Source organism: Drosophila willistoni, chromosome 3R (assembly GCF_018902025.1).
Source record: "Drosophila willistoni isolate 14030-0811.24 chromosome 3R, UCI_dwil_1.1, whole genome shotgun sequence".
In the NCBI taxonomy this organism is placed as follows: Eukaryota; Metazoa; Arthropoda; class Insecta; order Diptera; family Drosophilidae; genus Drosophila; species Drosophila willistoni.
Window position 1 is genome coordinate 26,076,582 of NC_061086.1, and position 13,356 is coordinate 26,089,937.

A 13,356-nucleotide genomic window follows, 5' to 3' on the forward strand; every position below is an offset into this window, starting at 1 on the left:
ATGAAGATTGACATTAATTTTGGGCATGCCAAGCATATATTATACAGTGAAAACTTGCTGAAAGGACACCTTTAAATGGGCCAACTGCTTTTTTCGCCCAATGTTTTTGTCTTGGACTGTCTGACATGCCTTTAAGGCGATCACGAAACTCATTAATGCGGTGTAAAAATAATGAGTATTAAAATTAAGTTTAGTTTAGTTGGGAAATGTAGGGAGCTAGAGTTATTAATGTCTCAAAAGCTGTTTGATTAACAAATTTTGGCTGGGATGTGAATGAATCTTATACAAGACAAGAGCAAAGGAAAGTACACTTTTAGTGAAAATCAAGAAAAATTGAAATTTAAGTTAACAGCAAAGTGATTCCATTTATCTACCCAAAGAATCCGACTATTCAATTAAAAGAAAGGGGCAAATTCAACTGTCTGCCTTAAAGAGTGTTCACAGTATACATAGGTAGAAGGAAATTTCAACCCAATCATAACAAAGTCAAGCGGAGGCCTATACAAGCGCCTACAAGTATGCTGCAGTTTTTTCTCTTTTCATCTTCTGCTTTCTGTGTGTGCGTTTGTTACTTTAACGCTTTTGCTTTTTCTTCTTAAGTCCATTTGCATTAGCACGTCAATGACGTCATTTGCATCCCAACCATTTCCTTCCACCCCGCCCCCCGTTCTAGCACTTTGTGACCTTCAAAAAAGAGAAAAAAAGAAAAACACAAATACAAATTCTGTGTGGCGCTTTTTGGCAGCAGCAAAGCTTTTGCCACATTAACGTCGCCATCTGCTGTTGCTGCATATGCCAAAGATTCATTTTTTTTTCACTCTCTTTCTCATTTCTTAGTTGCTTTTCCTTTTTTTTTCATACTATTTGCCTTGTTGCGCATTTGCCATGGTTTGTGTGTGTATGTGTGTGTATTTGTCTGTGTGTATCTTTGTGTGGCCCAACACATGTTTGCCACTGACAAACTCATCAAGCCGCCACACACATTGCTCTCTGTGCATGCTGTGAACTTGGTTAATAATTTATTTAATTACTGCATCTTAAACCCAAAAAAGAGAAAAAAAAAGGCAAAAAGGCCTGAAAACAAATTTTACAGCTTGGCCTTTAACACTTTGACTAATTGTGTGAGAATATGTCAACCGCATGTCAAGCCTTTGCCTTGGCAAAAACACAAATTTAACTCCCGAACCTGTGTAAATTGAGCCTGATTAAATTTTAATTTTAAATTTTAAACCTCAAATGGCATAGGAGAAATAAATTAAGCAAAGATTTTAAATTCAAGTATTATTCATTTACAATCAACAATATTCATTCTTATACACAAATTGCATAAGTATGCATTTTCTCACTTTAATATTTCCAGGATTCCTTTTAAGCGAAAAGACTTTATTGAGGAACCTTTAAGACTTTTGGAAAAATTTAAGCCCTTTCTTCCTATCAGATTTATTTTCAGGTTAATCATTTTTACCTTTATCATTTCATTGTGATCTTTAAAGCCTAACCATTCTGAAATTTAAGACTAATTGATTTAATTGTTCAAGGATAACATATCTTTTGCTTGCTAAATCTGAAGGATAAGTTGCATATGGGATTCCTTTAGTCTCTGAATGGCTAATTGGCAATCGGTTAGCACATTTAATATTGGATTAATTACAAATGAGATGCTATCCGCTACATATGTATATATATACACACAGTTTATCACGCACAACAGTTGCAAAATTTGCACACCTGTGCTGTAATTAATATTATTACCTGCAATTTGTTTGGCTTATTATTATTGGCTTATTGAGTTGGCCTCTCCACCTCTCTTGGCTGGCTGGCTGGCTGCCTGCCTGCTGGCACTTAATCATTGCCCTCTGCACAATCAGAGATGAATATGATGAAATATCATTTATTCAGCTCAGCTTGTTTCTCTCTTTTTTTTGGTTTTGCTTTTTGCAATTTTCCATGCGAGCGAGTAATTCGATTATTCTTCTTTTTTCCTTACGCTGTTGGCACATGTTCGCTTTGCTTTTCATTTCAAATATTTATACCTTCATCTGGCATTGTGTGTATGTGTGTGTGTGTGTGTGTGTGTGAGTGTGTGTGTTTGCTGTATTTGATTTGCATTTCTTATCAAAATGGCTTTTAAATTTTTAATCGTTCCTGGAGATTTGAGGCCGTAGGAGCTCTTGCCAACACACGGCTTGGTCTTGGCTCACTTGACTCACTTTAATAATTACCGTAAAGCGTAATGTGAGCACGTCGCATTCATTGGAAGTCATTCGCTCGTTCGTCGTTCGTTCGCGGCAAGTTCTGAATTATTAATGCCTCAGGGGTCGCAGGTTGCCACATCCCATGAGTCGGCGGTGCAATTATTAACACTTGCTTGCCTGTAACACACACACACACACACACACACTCACACACATACACTTGTCGAACCTTGGCAAAGCGAATTATGTAGTTTTTGGCTCTTGTATTTCATTTATATATTCATATGCACATATCAATATATTTTTAATTAATATCGACAACTCACTGCAATAAAATGCCATTTTTCTTCTTTAAATATTGTAATAAATTCAATCGAATTCCACACCTTTAAGAAATTAGCTATACCTATGTATAAGTATGCTAATACTTTTCTGGGTAAAGTGTATCCTTTTTGGACATTGACAATTTTTGTCTTAAACATTCACGTATTATGTAATTCAATATTATTTATCAAATGGTTAATAAATATTTAAATTCCTCTTAGTGCTTGTATCTATTCTATTTATTTGGCTCAGTGTATAACAGACAAAACACGCTGCTTATCTCCCATCAGTGACTACGAAATCTTAGGCATATTCTGTGTAAACAAATATTGGCATCCGCATCCGCAGGATGAAACGCGTCACGGCATTTAATTAGCTTTTAATTACAATATGATTATAGCTTGATTCGTCTTGAAACGTGTTTATTATAGATAAATTTTGTGATTAAACTTCGACGTAAGTTCAATAAACTGAACATCATATCAAAATTAAACACATTTAGTTTACAAAATTGTAAAAAAAAACTCTTCTCACTTTGTTTTTTACTTGCGCGTTGATTAAGTGTAATTTAATTTAAATGTTAATGAAACCAATCAATTTACATTAACCAATGTGAGTAAAGTGACGGAAAATTGATTGTAAATATTGAGAGGAAAAGGGTGAAAGTATTTAAAGCCATTGCGACTTCATTTAATGAGCGTTTTCTGTTGTTTTTTCTTTTGAGTTCTCATAGCCTACATCATTTTTTAATTACCCATCTGTTTGCATAGTGAAAAATTGCCACAAACCACACGTAAATACAATTAAAATGGTTTTAAAATTACTCCTAGACTATAAATAGGTACGTAAATATAATCATGGATAAACTATGTGTGGAGGATATTTCATTTTTTTGAATATGCGAGTCCATCATCATTATGAAATGAAAACTAACATTTTCATTAATTTTTTCCATTGAGTTCTAGCCTGAAATTCAATTACAATTAGCCACAATTTGTACTACGCCAAAGCCAAATCAATCAAGAATGAATTAGCAGCTAACTCCGCTCAAATAGTGAATAGTTTTTGCATCAATCAAAGTCACCAAAACGCAATGTTCGCGCATATTGTGAGGGAAATTGAGGGAAGAGCTAATTAAGGGAGAGCTGATTCTGTCAGAACTGATTGGGTCTGGGGTAACCACAAATTGGTTTAATGCTGTCGATGCTCAACTTCCGTTTAGGTGGCAAACCAAAAGCTTCATGCATAAATTACAAATTAAATACCGGGCAAACAACAAAACTCAAACAAAAACTGAAATTATAGTGACTAAATCAGGAATCGAAGACAAAGTACTTAGTAATTAGAAACGAATTTCGCATGATTTCTCATTAAAAGTTGTATGAATTAACAGAGTAACATATAATTATAAAATTTTATTATAGTATTTTATTGTAAAGTAAGTAAAGTGAAGTTTTTTTTCGATTCTACACAAATGTATCAGATTCGAAATTGAAATTAGAACAATTCACTTTCAAAGATAAGGCATTTTTAATTCTTTTTCTATTAAAATTGAGGCTGCTAAACAAATTCTGCCGCCTCTTTTTCCTTTCAACTTGAACATGCCATTTTCATAGCATACATTTTGGGGCAACCCTTTAATATACGCCAGCGAAGTAAATTATTATGGAATATTTTGCTGGGAAAAGTCGTTGATAAATCGTCTAATAAATTACGACAGGTGCAGGGAGGACGTATAAGCCACCAGGCTCGATTTCAACATAACCGCATTTCGCATGCCGCAGGAGCAGAGAACCAACACCAAATTTGCATTAGACTAACGGAAAAATAGTCGAAAAAACCGCCGAAGAGCAGCACGAACCTTAACTGGTATGGGTAAGGGGATAAACCGGGTGACAAAAGTGCGTAACCATCATCGGAACACCAACACCATTGCAAACAGCAACAACCAAAGCTGGTTCCGGCCTTTCTCTCGCTCAATGGCTGGCTACTTTGCTGATCCAACGTTTTTAACACCTGACTGCCCATCCTCATGGGTTACAACATTGTGGCAATGCAGAGGTACGGGGCACAAATGCTGGTGCAGTTGCAGAAAATCAATGAATTCATGAGTTCTACCAAATAGCAAACAGCAGCAGGAGCAGCAGCGGCGGCGGCAGCAGAGAAAGTCACGCGGATTGCCTAATGACGTTGAGCTGTTAATGCTGTCGGGTTTTTTTTCTCGCTTTCCCTCCCTTAGTACCTCTCGCACAATTTGCGGTCTTAGTGTGTAGGTTTATGTGTGTGTGTGTTTGTCGGATGAACTGCAAATTCGCATTGCAGTTTGCTATTTACATTTGGCCACCTGACCACCAACTGACTGACTCGCTGACCAGTCATTTAAGAATTGAATTCAATGGTATGCAAAAAAAAAAAAAAATTATTCTATTAGCCTTTCAATTTATTTATTTTAATTTTGTTTTTTTATTCTTTTTCTCTTTATTTTTTGTTGTTGTTGTTTGTACTTTTATAATTGAATACTCGGACGATGGCGGCGGCTTCTGTGGTTGATGAGGATGAAGCAGCAACAGCAGCACATCCCAGGCATTAAAACAAAGGCCAAACAAGCTTAAGTACGTACAAAAACAACAACATCGTCAGCGAAACGAGGTTAAAACAAGTTAAGGACTTTGGCGGAGGTAGGTACATAGATGGTCAAATGGTCGGATGGTCGGTAGCATCATCATCATCATCATCGTGATGCTGGCCCAAAGTGTTGGTAACTGAAATTCGACGGGCTTTTTCGTCGTTCCTTGTTTCATTGTGTGTGCCCAGTGCGAAAAATTTTACGAGTTTAATGAAACCTGAAGAGGTAAACACAGTTAACGTTTCTCCAGGGACCAGTTTACAGTTCGAGAGCGTAAACCCACACACACACACACATATCTCTATATGTATTTCAACTTTCACTGTTGACCGCGTAGGTTAATTGCATCAAAATCTCTTCCACACTTTAAGTTACGCTTTTTGATTTGCCCAGAGCTATTTATATAAGTGTAAGCAACTATTTGTGGTATGAGAAGCCCAGGAAGAAAATTGTTTTATGTTCTATTTCATTCTAACTTGAGAGAGAAGAAGAAGGTTAAGTTTAGACCTAATTTTGGTGGGTATGCCTAGAACTCTTTCGAATTTTGACACGATCTGCAATAGAGGATTACACAAGAAATATTTATGCTCTTTATATACACAGAGACTAAAATTAAAGAGTTTTACTGTTCCTTCTTGCCACGATTTGGAGGATAACTACCTCAATGTAGATTCAAGCAGAGCTTAGCTCAATTTTACTGCAGTTCTTTATGGTCGTATACATGTATTTCATTTGACTACACCTACTTTCACACTTCAGGGACTTTAGACTTGACTTTGGGCCCCACCAGAAATTTGTAGACAATTTCGTTATACGCACCATAAACGCAAATTCCCGTCGCTCGACGCCTGGGTAAATAAAATTTATAATCAGACGGAAAAAAAGTCCTTTTCGGAATGTATATCTATGGCTTGGCCAAGTATCCGCAGCACACACAAAAACGGCAAATGTTGACGCCTTTATTGAGTTTAAAATGGGAATGGCGTCATGCTTGAGTTTGACATCAAGGCGGGGGCGTGGCGGTCATGGCTTTTAAAGCTTGTCGTAAGTAGTTGACATTGCCCAAACACAAAAAAATAAACGGCATCACAAAAAAGTACGTTTAAGCCAACTCTTGAGCCATGTTGAGGACGACAAACACGAAATTCCAATTAGCCTTCGATTGTGCTTTAAACAAATTTTTACCACACTCACACAGTTGATCCTTAGATAGGACGAGGTAGGGATTGCTGACCAGGCACAGAGATATGTATTTCTACTGTTGACAGTTACTATCCTGCCACGTTTTGTTACTACAGCTGTCCCCCTTGGACTTTTTTTTCCTGTTTTCTGCTCTACTCGAATTTCAAATGAATGTAGTTTTTAGTTTAGCTTTATTTACTGATGCTTGATTACATATACATACCTATATATATATATATATATATAGAGACCAATATTCCACAGTTTCCACTGACAGGATGACGCTGCTGTTGCAGTTTGCAGTTGGCAGTTTACTGTGTCTGTGTGGTTGCAACATTACCGCAGCAGCAGCAACACCAACAACAACAATAACAACAACGGCAACAGCAGCTGGCGTGGTGGCACGAACTTAACTGTTCGGTTGATAAATGTCACTCGAACTGTGGCCACGCAATTGTTGATACAAAGAAATTGCATTTTAAGTTATTTATGGTTTGCTAAAAGGTGCATCGAAATGTGAGCATCAACAGAACAATATTGCATCACAAAACGAATATCCTACAAAAGAACTGATTAAAAAATTAGTAATTTAATTATTTTAGTTTTGGTCAATTACATTTGATTTGATTAAGACTCAAATATAAGTCTAACATCTTATCTTTCTTTATTTTCAATTATCTCTATAGCGATTAAAATTTATACAGTTTATATATAAATAATTAATCGAATTATATAATTTTGTATATCATAAACTAATGATATTTCTTTCAATTTCAAAAACCACTTACCGAACACTATTACCTCCTGTTAAACTCCATTTTTCTTCATTTCACTTTTTCTCAAGGCTTCAAACAAAATGTTTATCCTTTCACTTTGTTTTCATCTCCTTTAAAAATGAAATAAAAAGCTATTATCTACGAGTTGAGCTTCAATCACACATAAACACTAACACATATACGCCGCCAGCGGAGTCTTAACTAAAGCAAAAATGTATCATTTCTTATTATTTCTATTTGCTTGCAATTAGTTAATTATGATCTAATTTGTTTATTCTTTTATGTAGTTTGAATACAGAGAAAAAGAAAAACACGAAATTGCGCGGCAAAGAACAAATAAAAACTGACAGAGTTGCCAGATGCTAACATGATGCTTAACACTGATCGAGCTTACAGAGAAGAACACTGTAAACTTAGCAGTGCTTAAGCCGCTAAAAGGTAAATGATGAAATAATAGATTTTTAAAAGATTAATCATTAAAAAACGAAAATTGTGTTATTAAATAAAATATTTTAACTGAGAGATGAAAGGTGAAACGCTAAAAGTGTCGTAACAAATATTTTGACTATCTTCCTCATATCCACTTCTTCAAATATACAAATCTATATTATAGAACTCCTAGATCAATATGTTATATATACTAAATAAACCCATACTGAGTCCCATTGATTAGAGGGTATACAAATCAAGAGAATAAGTCATAAATCATTGATATAAATATATCGGTATTGCTTTTAAATATTGTAAATATTTTCTTTTGGTGTTTTTACATGGTTTTCCATATTTGCATTATTAAAATGAAAGAATTCTATAGCCAAAACCAATCCATATCAAATCCCATAGCAAAAAAAAAAAAACATCGTGTACAAATATGTATGACTTACCAATGTCAAATTGTGATTGCACAAGCTTTATAAATGCTAAATGCTATATTGATGGTCGGTCAGTGGTTTGTGTTTCTATACATATACCATACATTTTTTAATAAACTCGCAAAGCGACAAAAATTACAAGAATTTCTGGCACACAGCCAAAATGGCACACAGGAGAGACATGCCATAGAGGGAGGGAAAAGAGGGAATGAGACAGCAGAGAGAAATGCCGAGACAAGAGGAAAATAAAGCCGAGCTACCAAAATATGTCGACTGCAATGGCGTAAGGCTTTGCCTTAATTTATGCCAACAAAAATTGCTACACAAAATGAGGGAATGGGCCAAATGGGAGATGGCTTATATGTATCTACATATATATGTTTGTATATGTCCATGTATAAAGGGAATCGCTTGGGGCAAAGGCATGCCAAAATGGGGAAATATTATAAAGGAATAAATCAAAGCATTTGTCTGCACTAGACAGAGAAAGTGGGCAGTGGTCACGCCCATTGTGTATATGGTTGTACATTATTAATGCCCCAAACATTACAAACAAACATGTATGTATGTATATGTGGACAAACTACCTACTTATGAAAGTAGCCATCTAATATAGTTTGTCACTTCTTTTTACCCATATATAAGTCTCAAGGCTGTTTGGCTTTTGTTTTCAATGCCTGCTTTAAGCCCCTTCCCAAAAAATATGTCAGCCAGGAGAGAGCAACAATTTATCATCTAGTTTTGGTAACTGATACCGCACCGAAAACTCAAATCCTAGTCCCTATTCCTGGTCAGTAGTCCTCATCTAGGCGATGAGTGAAAGCCCAATGCCTCTGCCTCTGCCTGTGACTTTGTCTTTGCCTGAAGCTGTCAAACACAAATGTTTGCTTGATGTTTGGATTAGCATAGAACATGCCAAGGACATATGTTTAATATGCACCATATGCATACACGTGTCCTTACAGAGCGTCATCAGCTGTGGAACTCATTCCGGTCGTGTGGAGTGTGTGTTTTCCTTTCATTTCGTATAACAAAAGTTTTTACCCGCTCCTGCGATAAATTGGACAACAGGTAAAAAGTTAAATCAAATTGAAAAACACACAAAGAAATTGAATACATATCAAAGGGAATGAGCAAGCTATTTGATTTTAGGAATTTTGGAATATAGATGGCTGGGGACTTTGGGGACTTTCGATCTCCCGATGGATGAAAGTTTCAACAGAATTGAGTGTTCTTGCTGATAAAATACCTATACCTATTTGAGAGTTAGGAAAGTACTCCCCCTGCCAGCCAAATACTTGTTCAACGTGGTCTGATTATACGTTGTTGCTTTCTGGCTTAAAATCAAAATCAATTTCAAAGGTTTTACATTTACTTTTAACTAACTTCTGCAGACAACTTACTGGTCTCTTGCTACAGGCAAGTCCTTTGCTCTTGGGCAAATCCTGTATCTGCATTTCAGCCTTATTTATATGCACAAAAATGATTTTTGGATTTTAGCCACTTCCTGTTCACAATCACCGCAAGCTGCTCCTGCGGCTAAGGGCTTTGCCACCCTCCAAACAGTTGACACTCGAGTCCAGAAGGTTTGGTTTGCCTCCGGTTGGGCCACAATCTGCCGCATCCTTTTTTATGTGGACTGGCAAGTTAGATGTGGACAGGGTATTCCAGTTGCCTGACTGCCAAAATTGTTATTAATAGTCTCTGTGATATTTCTTTTTCCGTTTTTTTTTTTGTATTCATTCATTCCTCGCCTCGCGTAGCCTATTAATTTTTGATTGCATTTCTGAAACGCTGCCAGTAAAAGCAAAGTTATGTTTTTGTGGTCGAGATCAGGTGAGTCAGGGAAATACATTTCAAAATCAATACGCAAAATTTAAAAGACAAAAAAAAAAACACCACATTCAGGCATTGTAATATGGTCGAGAAAAAAGGCCGTTTTCGGTCCAAGCAAAAAGTCATGACATCTGCTCCAAGGCGACGCAATGTCAGTCATCTGCAGGGTAAGTGGCAGATAGTCCCGGGGGCAAGTGAGTTTTTTAATTTTATTTTTGTACATGTGTAGGTGGTGTGGGACTATTGACTCAGCAGGCCAGTCAAATGAGTAACAATTTGTTCATAGCCCGTCGCTCGAGTGGCTTAATGTCCGGATCTTTGGAGGATAGACAATCGGGTAGAAACCTTGTACGTCTCTCTAATCCACGAATTTCACAGATAAAAAATGATCGTCTTTATCATCTGGGCTTGGACACTTCAAATACCAATATGCCCAATGAATTTGGTGAAATTAAGGTGGGCATTGACATAAAATTCCTTCCTTTCTACCATTTTTAACGCCTACTAGTTGTATGACTTTGAAATTTTTTATATGACGGCGACATTTTTGATGAGTTTTACCTACTTGATTGGTTTGTTCTAGCCTTCTGTTATTGAATTATATTTCGAAATGTCGTGGTCATTTATGAGAAAAACACTTTATGATAGATGAAATAAAACTTTTCATGTTCCCAGTTTGTAGTCATTGGTGAATCTGCTGGTCAGATGGAGGAATTTGCCCGACTTTTAGCCAAAGATATATCACAGTCCAAGGTAAATAATGTCGAAAATCTGGCTCGTGGAGGTGATAGTCCCTATGTCATGTATAAAGTGGAGGATGTTTTGATATTAAGTCATAGTCTAGGTGCCCCATCCATTAGCATACTGCTGAATGAGCTCATTAAGCTTATGCATCATGCCCATTGTAATAGTATGACTTTTATACGAATTGGTCAAAGCGGAGGCGTGGGTGTACGGCCCGGAACAGTAATAGTTTCAGAGCAAGTGTTTGATGCACAATTACGTAATTCCCATGAAGTGGTAAGACATACGTATACAGGTCAAAAATCTGAGCTATTCTCTTTATTAACAGGTAGTGATGGGTAAGCCACGGCTCTGGCCCACCAAACTAGATGGGCAACTGGCAAAAGAGCTCACAGAGATGAATATACCCGCTAGTGATGGTTTCGAGGCAATTGCTGGCCATACCATGTCAACCAATGATTTCTATGAGGGTCAATTTCGTTTAGATGGAGCCTTTGCCGATTACAATGAGGTCGATAAGCAAGTGTTTCTCTCGCAATTGGTCGAGAAGGGTATCAGGAATATTGAAATGGAGAGCACGGCATTTGCTGCCATCACCCACAAGGCCAATATCCGTAGTGCCATTGTGTGTGTGACCAATTTGAATCGCCTTAACGGAGATACGGTAAGTCAATCGCTTATACGTCTCTTAAATCATTAAGGTAATATTTCACAATCCCATATACGTATGTAGATAACAGCAACTAAAGAACAACTCGATGCCTGGGATAGACGACCCCAGAAGCTTGTCTCTCGGTACATACAACAAAATTTAAATATGCCCAGCAGCACAACCAAAGTCAACTTTGGTCCGAATTCAAGAAACTCTCAATAAGCGACAACAACTCAATGTTCAAATGCCGCATCAAGTGAAAGACAAAAAACAAAATAAATAAAGTAAAACCGAAAAAATCATTTAAACGGAAAGATATTGTGTGACAGAGCAAAAGCTCAAATAGATACGAATGGCAAGTCAAAGACAACCGGAAAATAATGTGCGATAAGGGATAAGAACCTAAACAACACAAATATAACAAAACAAAAAGGCAAATATATATTTTAGATACTCAAGTTAAGGCAACGACGTTGAGTTATCCTCTAAAATCACCTGAATGAGCCACCAATTCTTGTATTTGTAAGTCCACAAATGGCAAACTCTCTCACTTTCACTACTTTCCTAACAAATACAGGGTACATATTACCACAAAATAAGTAGACACAAAAAAGGGAAACCAAATTGCCACTTGAATTATTTACGCTAAAGTAATTTATAAGAAATTTTCGGTTCATTTTCTGTGCGGCCTTGAGAATAAAAAAGGATAAAGGGCAACGTAAAGAGTTATCTCACACCCAAAAATAGATCTCAATCTCAACTTAAATAGTTACAAGAATTCAAAACTTTAAGTTTGGTTTATTTGTTCACATGGTAAAGCCTATTATTAACGTAAATAATGACTATTCAAATTTTAACAATTGAAACACCTGTCAGTTCACAATAAGACAATACCAAATTACTAACAATGCCTTGCATACCTATGAATTGGAGGCTCGTGTCTCGTTTTTGTTGATTGTGTTCACAACAAATGACGTTAGAAAGAGGTTTAATATGGTCTATCAAATTAAGAAAGTGAGAGTTTTTTCTCACAATTTTCATAGGAAAGTTTTTTTTTAAAACATTGTCTCTTAGAGTCTAACTGTTTGTTGATTTAACAATTGTTTCGTATACCTGAGTATATGTTAGACTTGATTGCAGCTTTGTAAATTAACTTAAGAACCCATGCAAAGAAATAAAATAAAAAAGTCTATAGAATATAGAATAATATTGACATAACACATAATTTATAATACTTTTGCGTAAGTAAAAGACATGAAAACATGGGGAGAAAAAGTATAAAAACCCTTGACTCCATAGTATTATTATTAAGTTTGTTTTTGGCAGTTGTAAAAATTTAGAAATGAAGGTAGTCTTTATACTAGCTGTGGCTATTGTGGCCATCAATTTGGATGTAAGTTTTGCGGCTTCAACTACTGGTGGATCAGGCACCGGAACAACTGGAACCGGTACTGGAACAGGCACAGGAACAGGTACTGGAACTGGTACTGGAACTGGCACTGAAACAACTACAACCACCACAACAACGACAACAGAGGCACCCACAACAACAACAACCACAACTGTAAAGACACCAACAACTAAGAAACGTGTACATCGTCGCAAGCGTCGCATAATCATTATCCGTAAGATTCACCGTAAACGTGAAGCCGCCAAACGAGGTTAAACTTAACTGATAAAATGTTGAGAAAATCAATGCTGAGAAAAAAGACTTGAAAACTTCATTTGTTGTTTGCTTTTGAAGTTGTTCTAGTAATAAAGATTTCGATGGCATGGTCCAATAAACAGCTAATAAAATGCTTGACTGGAATTCTTCTTCTCTCTTTTTTCCTGAAAAAAATACATAATATTCAACTACAACATGAAGTGGGATAAAGGACAAGATAATGGTGAAAGTAAGAAAAATGTGCCGTCGAGCATATCAGGTTATAGTTTGTTTTGCGACGCGGAAGACTCTCTCTCTCACACACACACACACGGAAGTCGTTGTGTGCGGTGGCCCCAAAAAAATATGCTATATATTTATATGTGTAGGTATTTGTTTATGTAAGGATATAAATTTTGCTCTTTGTATGTTATGTTCTGGTATGTGGGTGAAAGGAGGATGGAAACATTATTCAATGCCTATTGTTACCTTGTGTCGCGTGTC

The 13,356-nt window shown here is 36.4% G+C and overlaps 2 protein-coding genes across 2 annotated transcripts; both read left to right on the forward strand.

The window, feature by feature from the left end:
- Window positions 1-9,824: 9,824 nt before the first annotated feature.
- On the forward strand, window positions 9,825-11,509 carry LOC6648178 (uridine phosphorylase 1). Its single transcript, XM_002069791.4, has 5 exons — window positions 9,825-9,978; window positions 10,041-10,267; window positions 10,487-10,831; window positions 10,884-11,219; window positions 11,289-11,509. Exons 1-5 carry the CDS (start codon window positions 9,894-9,896, stop codon window positions 11,427-11,429), a joined length of 1,134 nt encoding a protein of 377 aa, XP_002069827.2. The 5' UTR covers window positions 9,825-9,893; the 3' UTR covers window positions 11,430-11,509.
- A 1,040-nt stretch (window positions 11,510-12,549) lies between these two features.
- Window positions 12,550-12,873, forward strand: LOC124460354 (period circadian protein-like). The gene has a single exon (XM_047010956.1). The coding sequence runs from the start codon at window positions 12,550-12,552 to the stop codon at window positions 12,871-12,873; it is 324 nt and encodes a 107-aa protein (XP_046866912.1).
- Window positions 12,874-13,356: the final 483 nt, after the last annotated feature.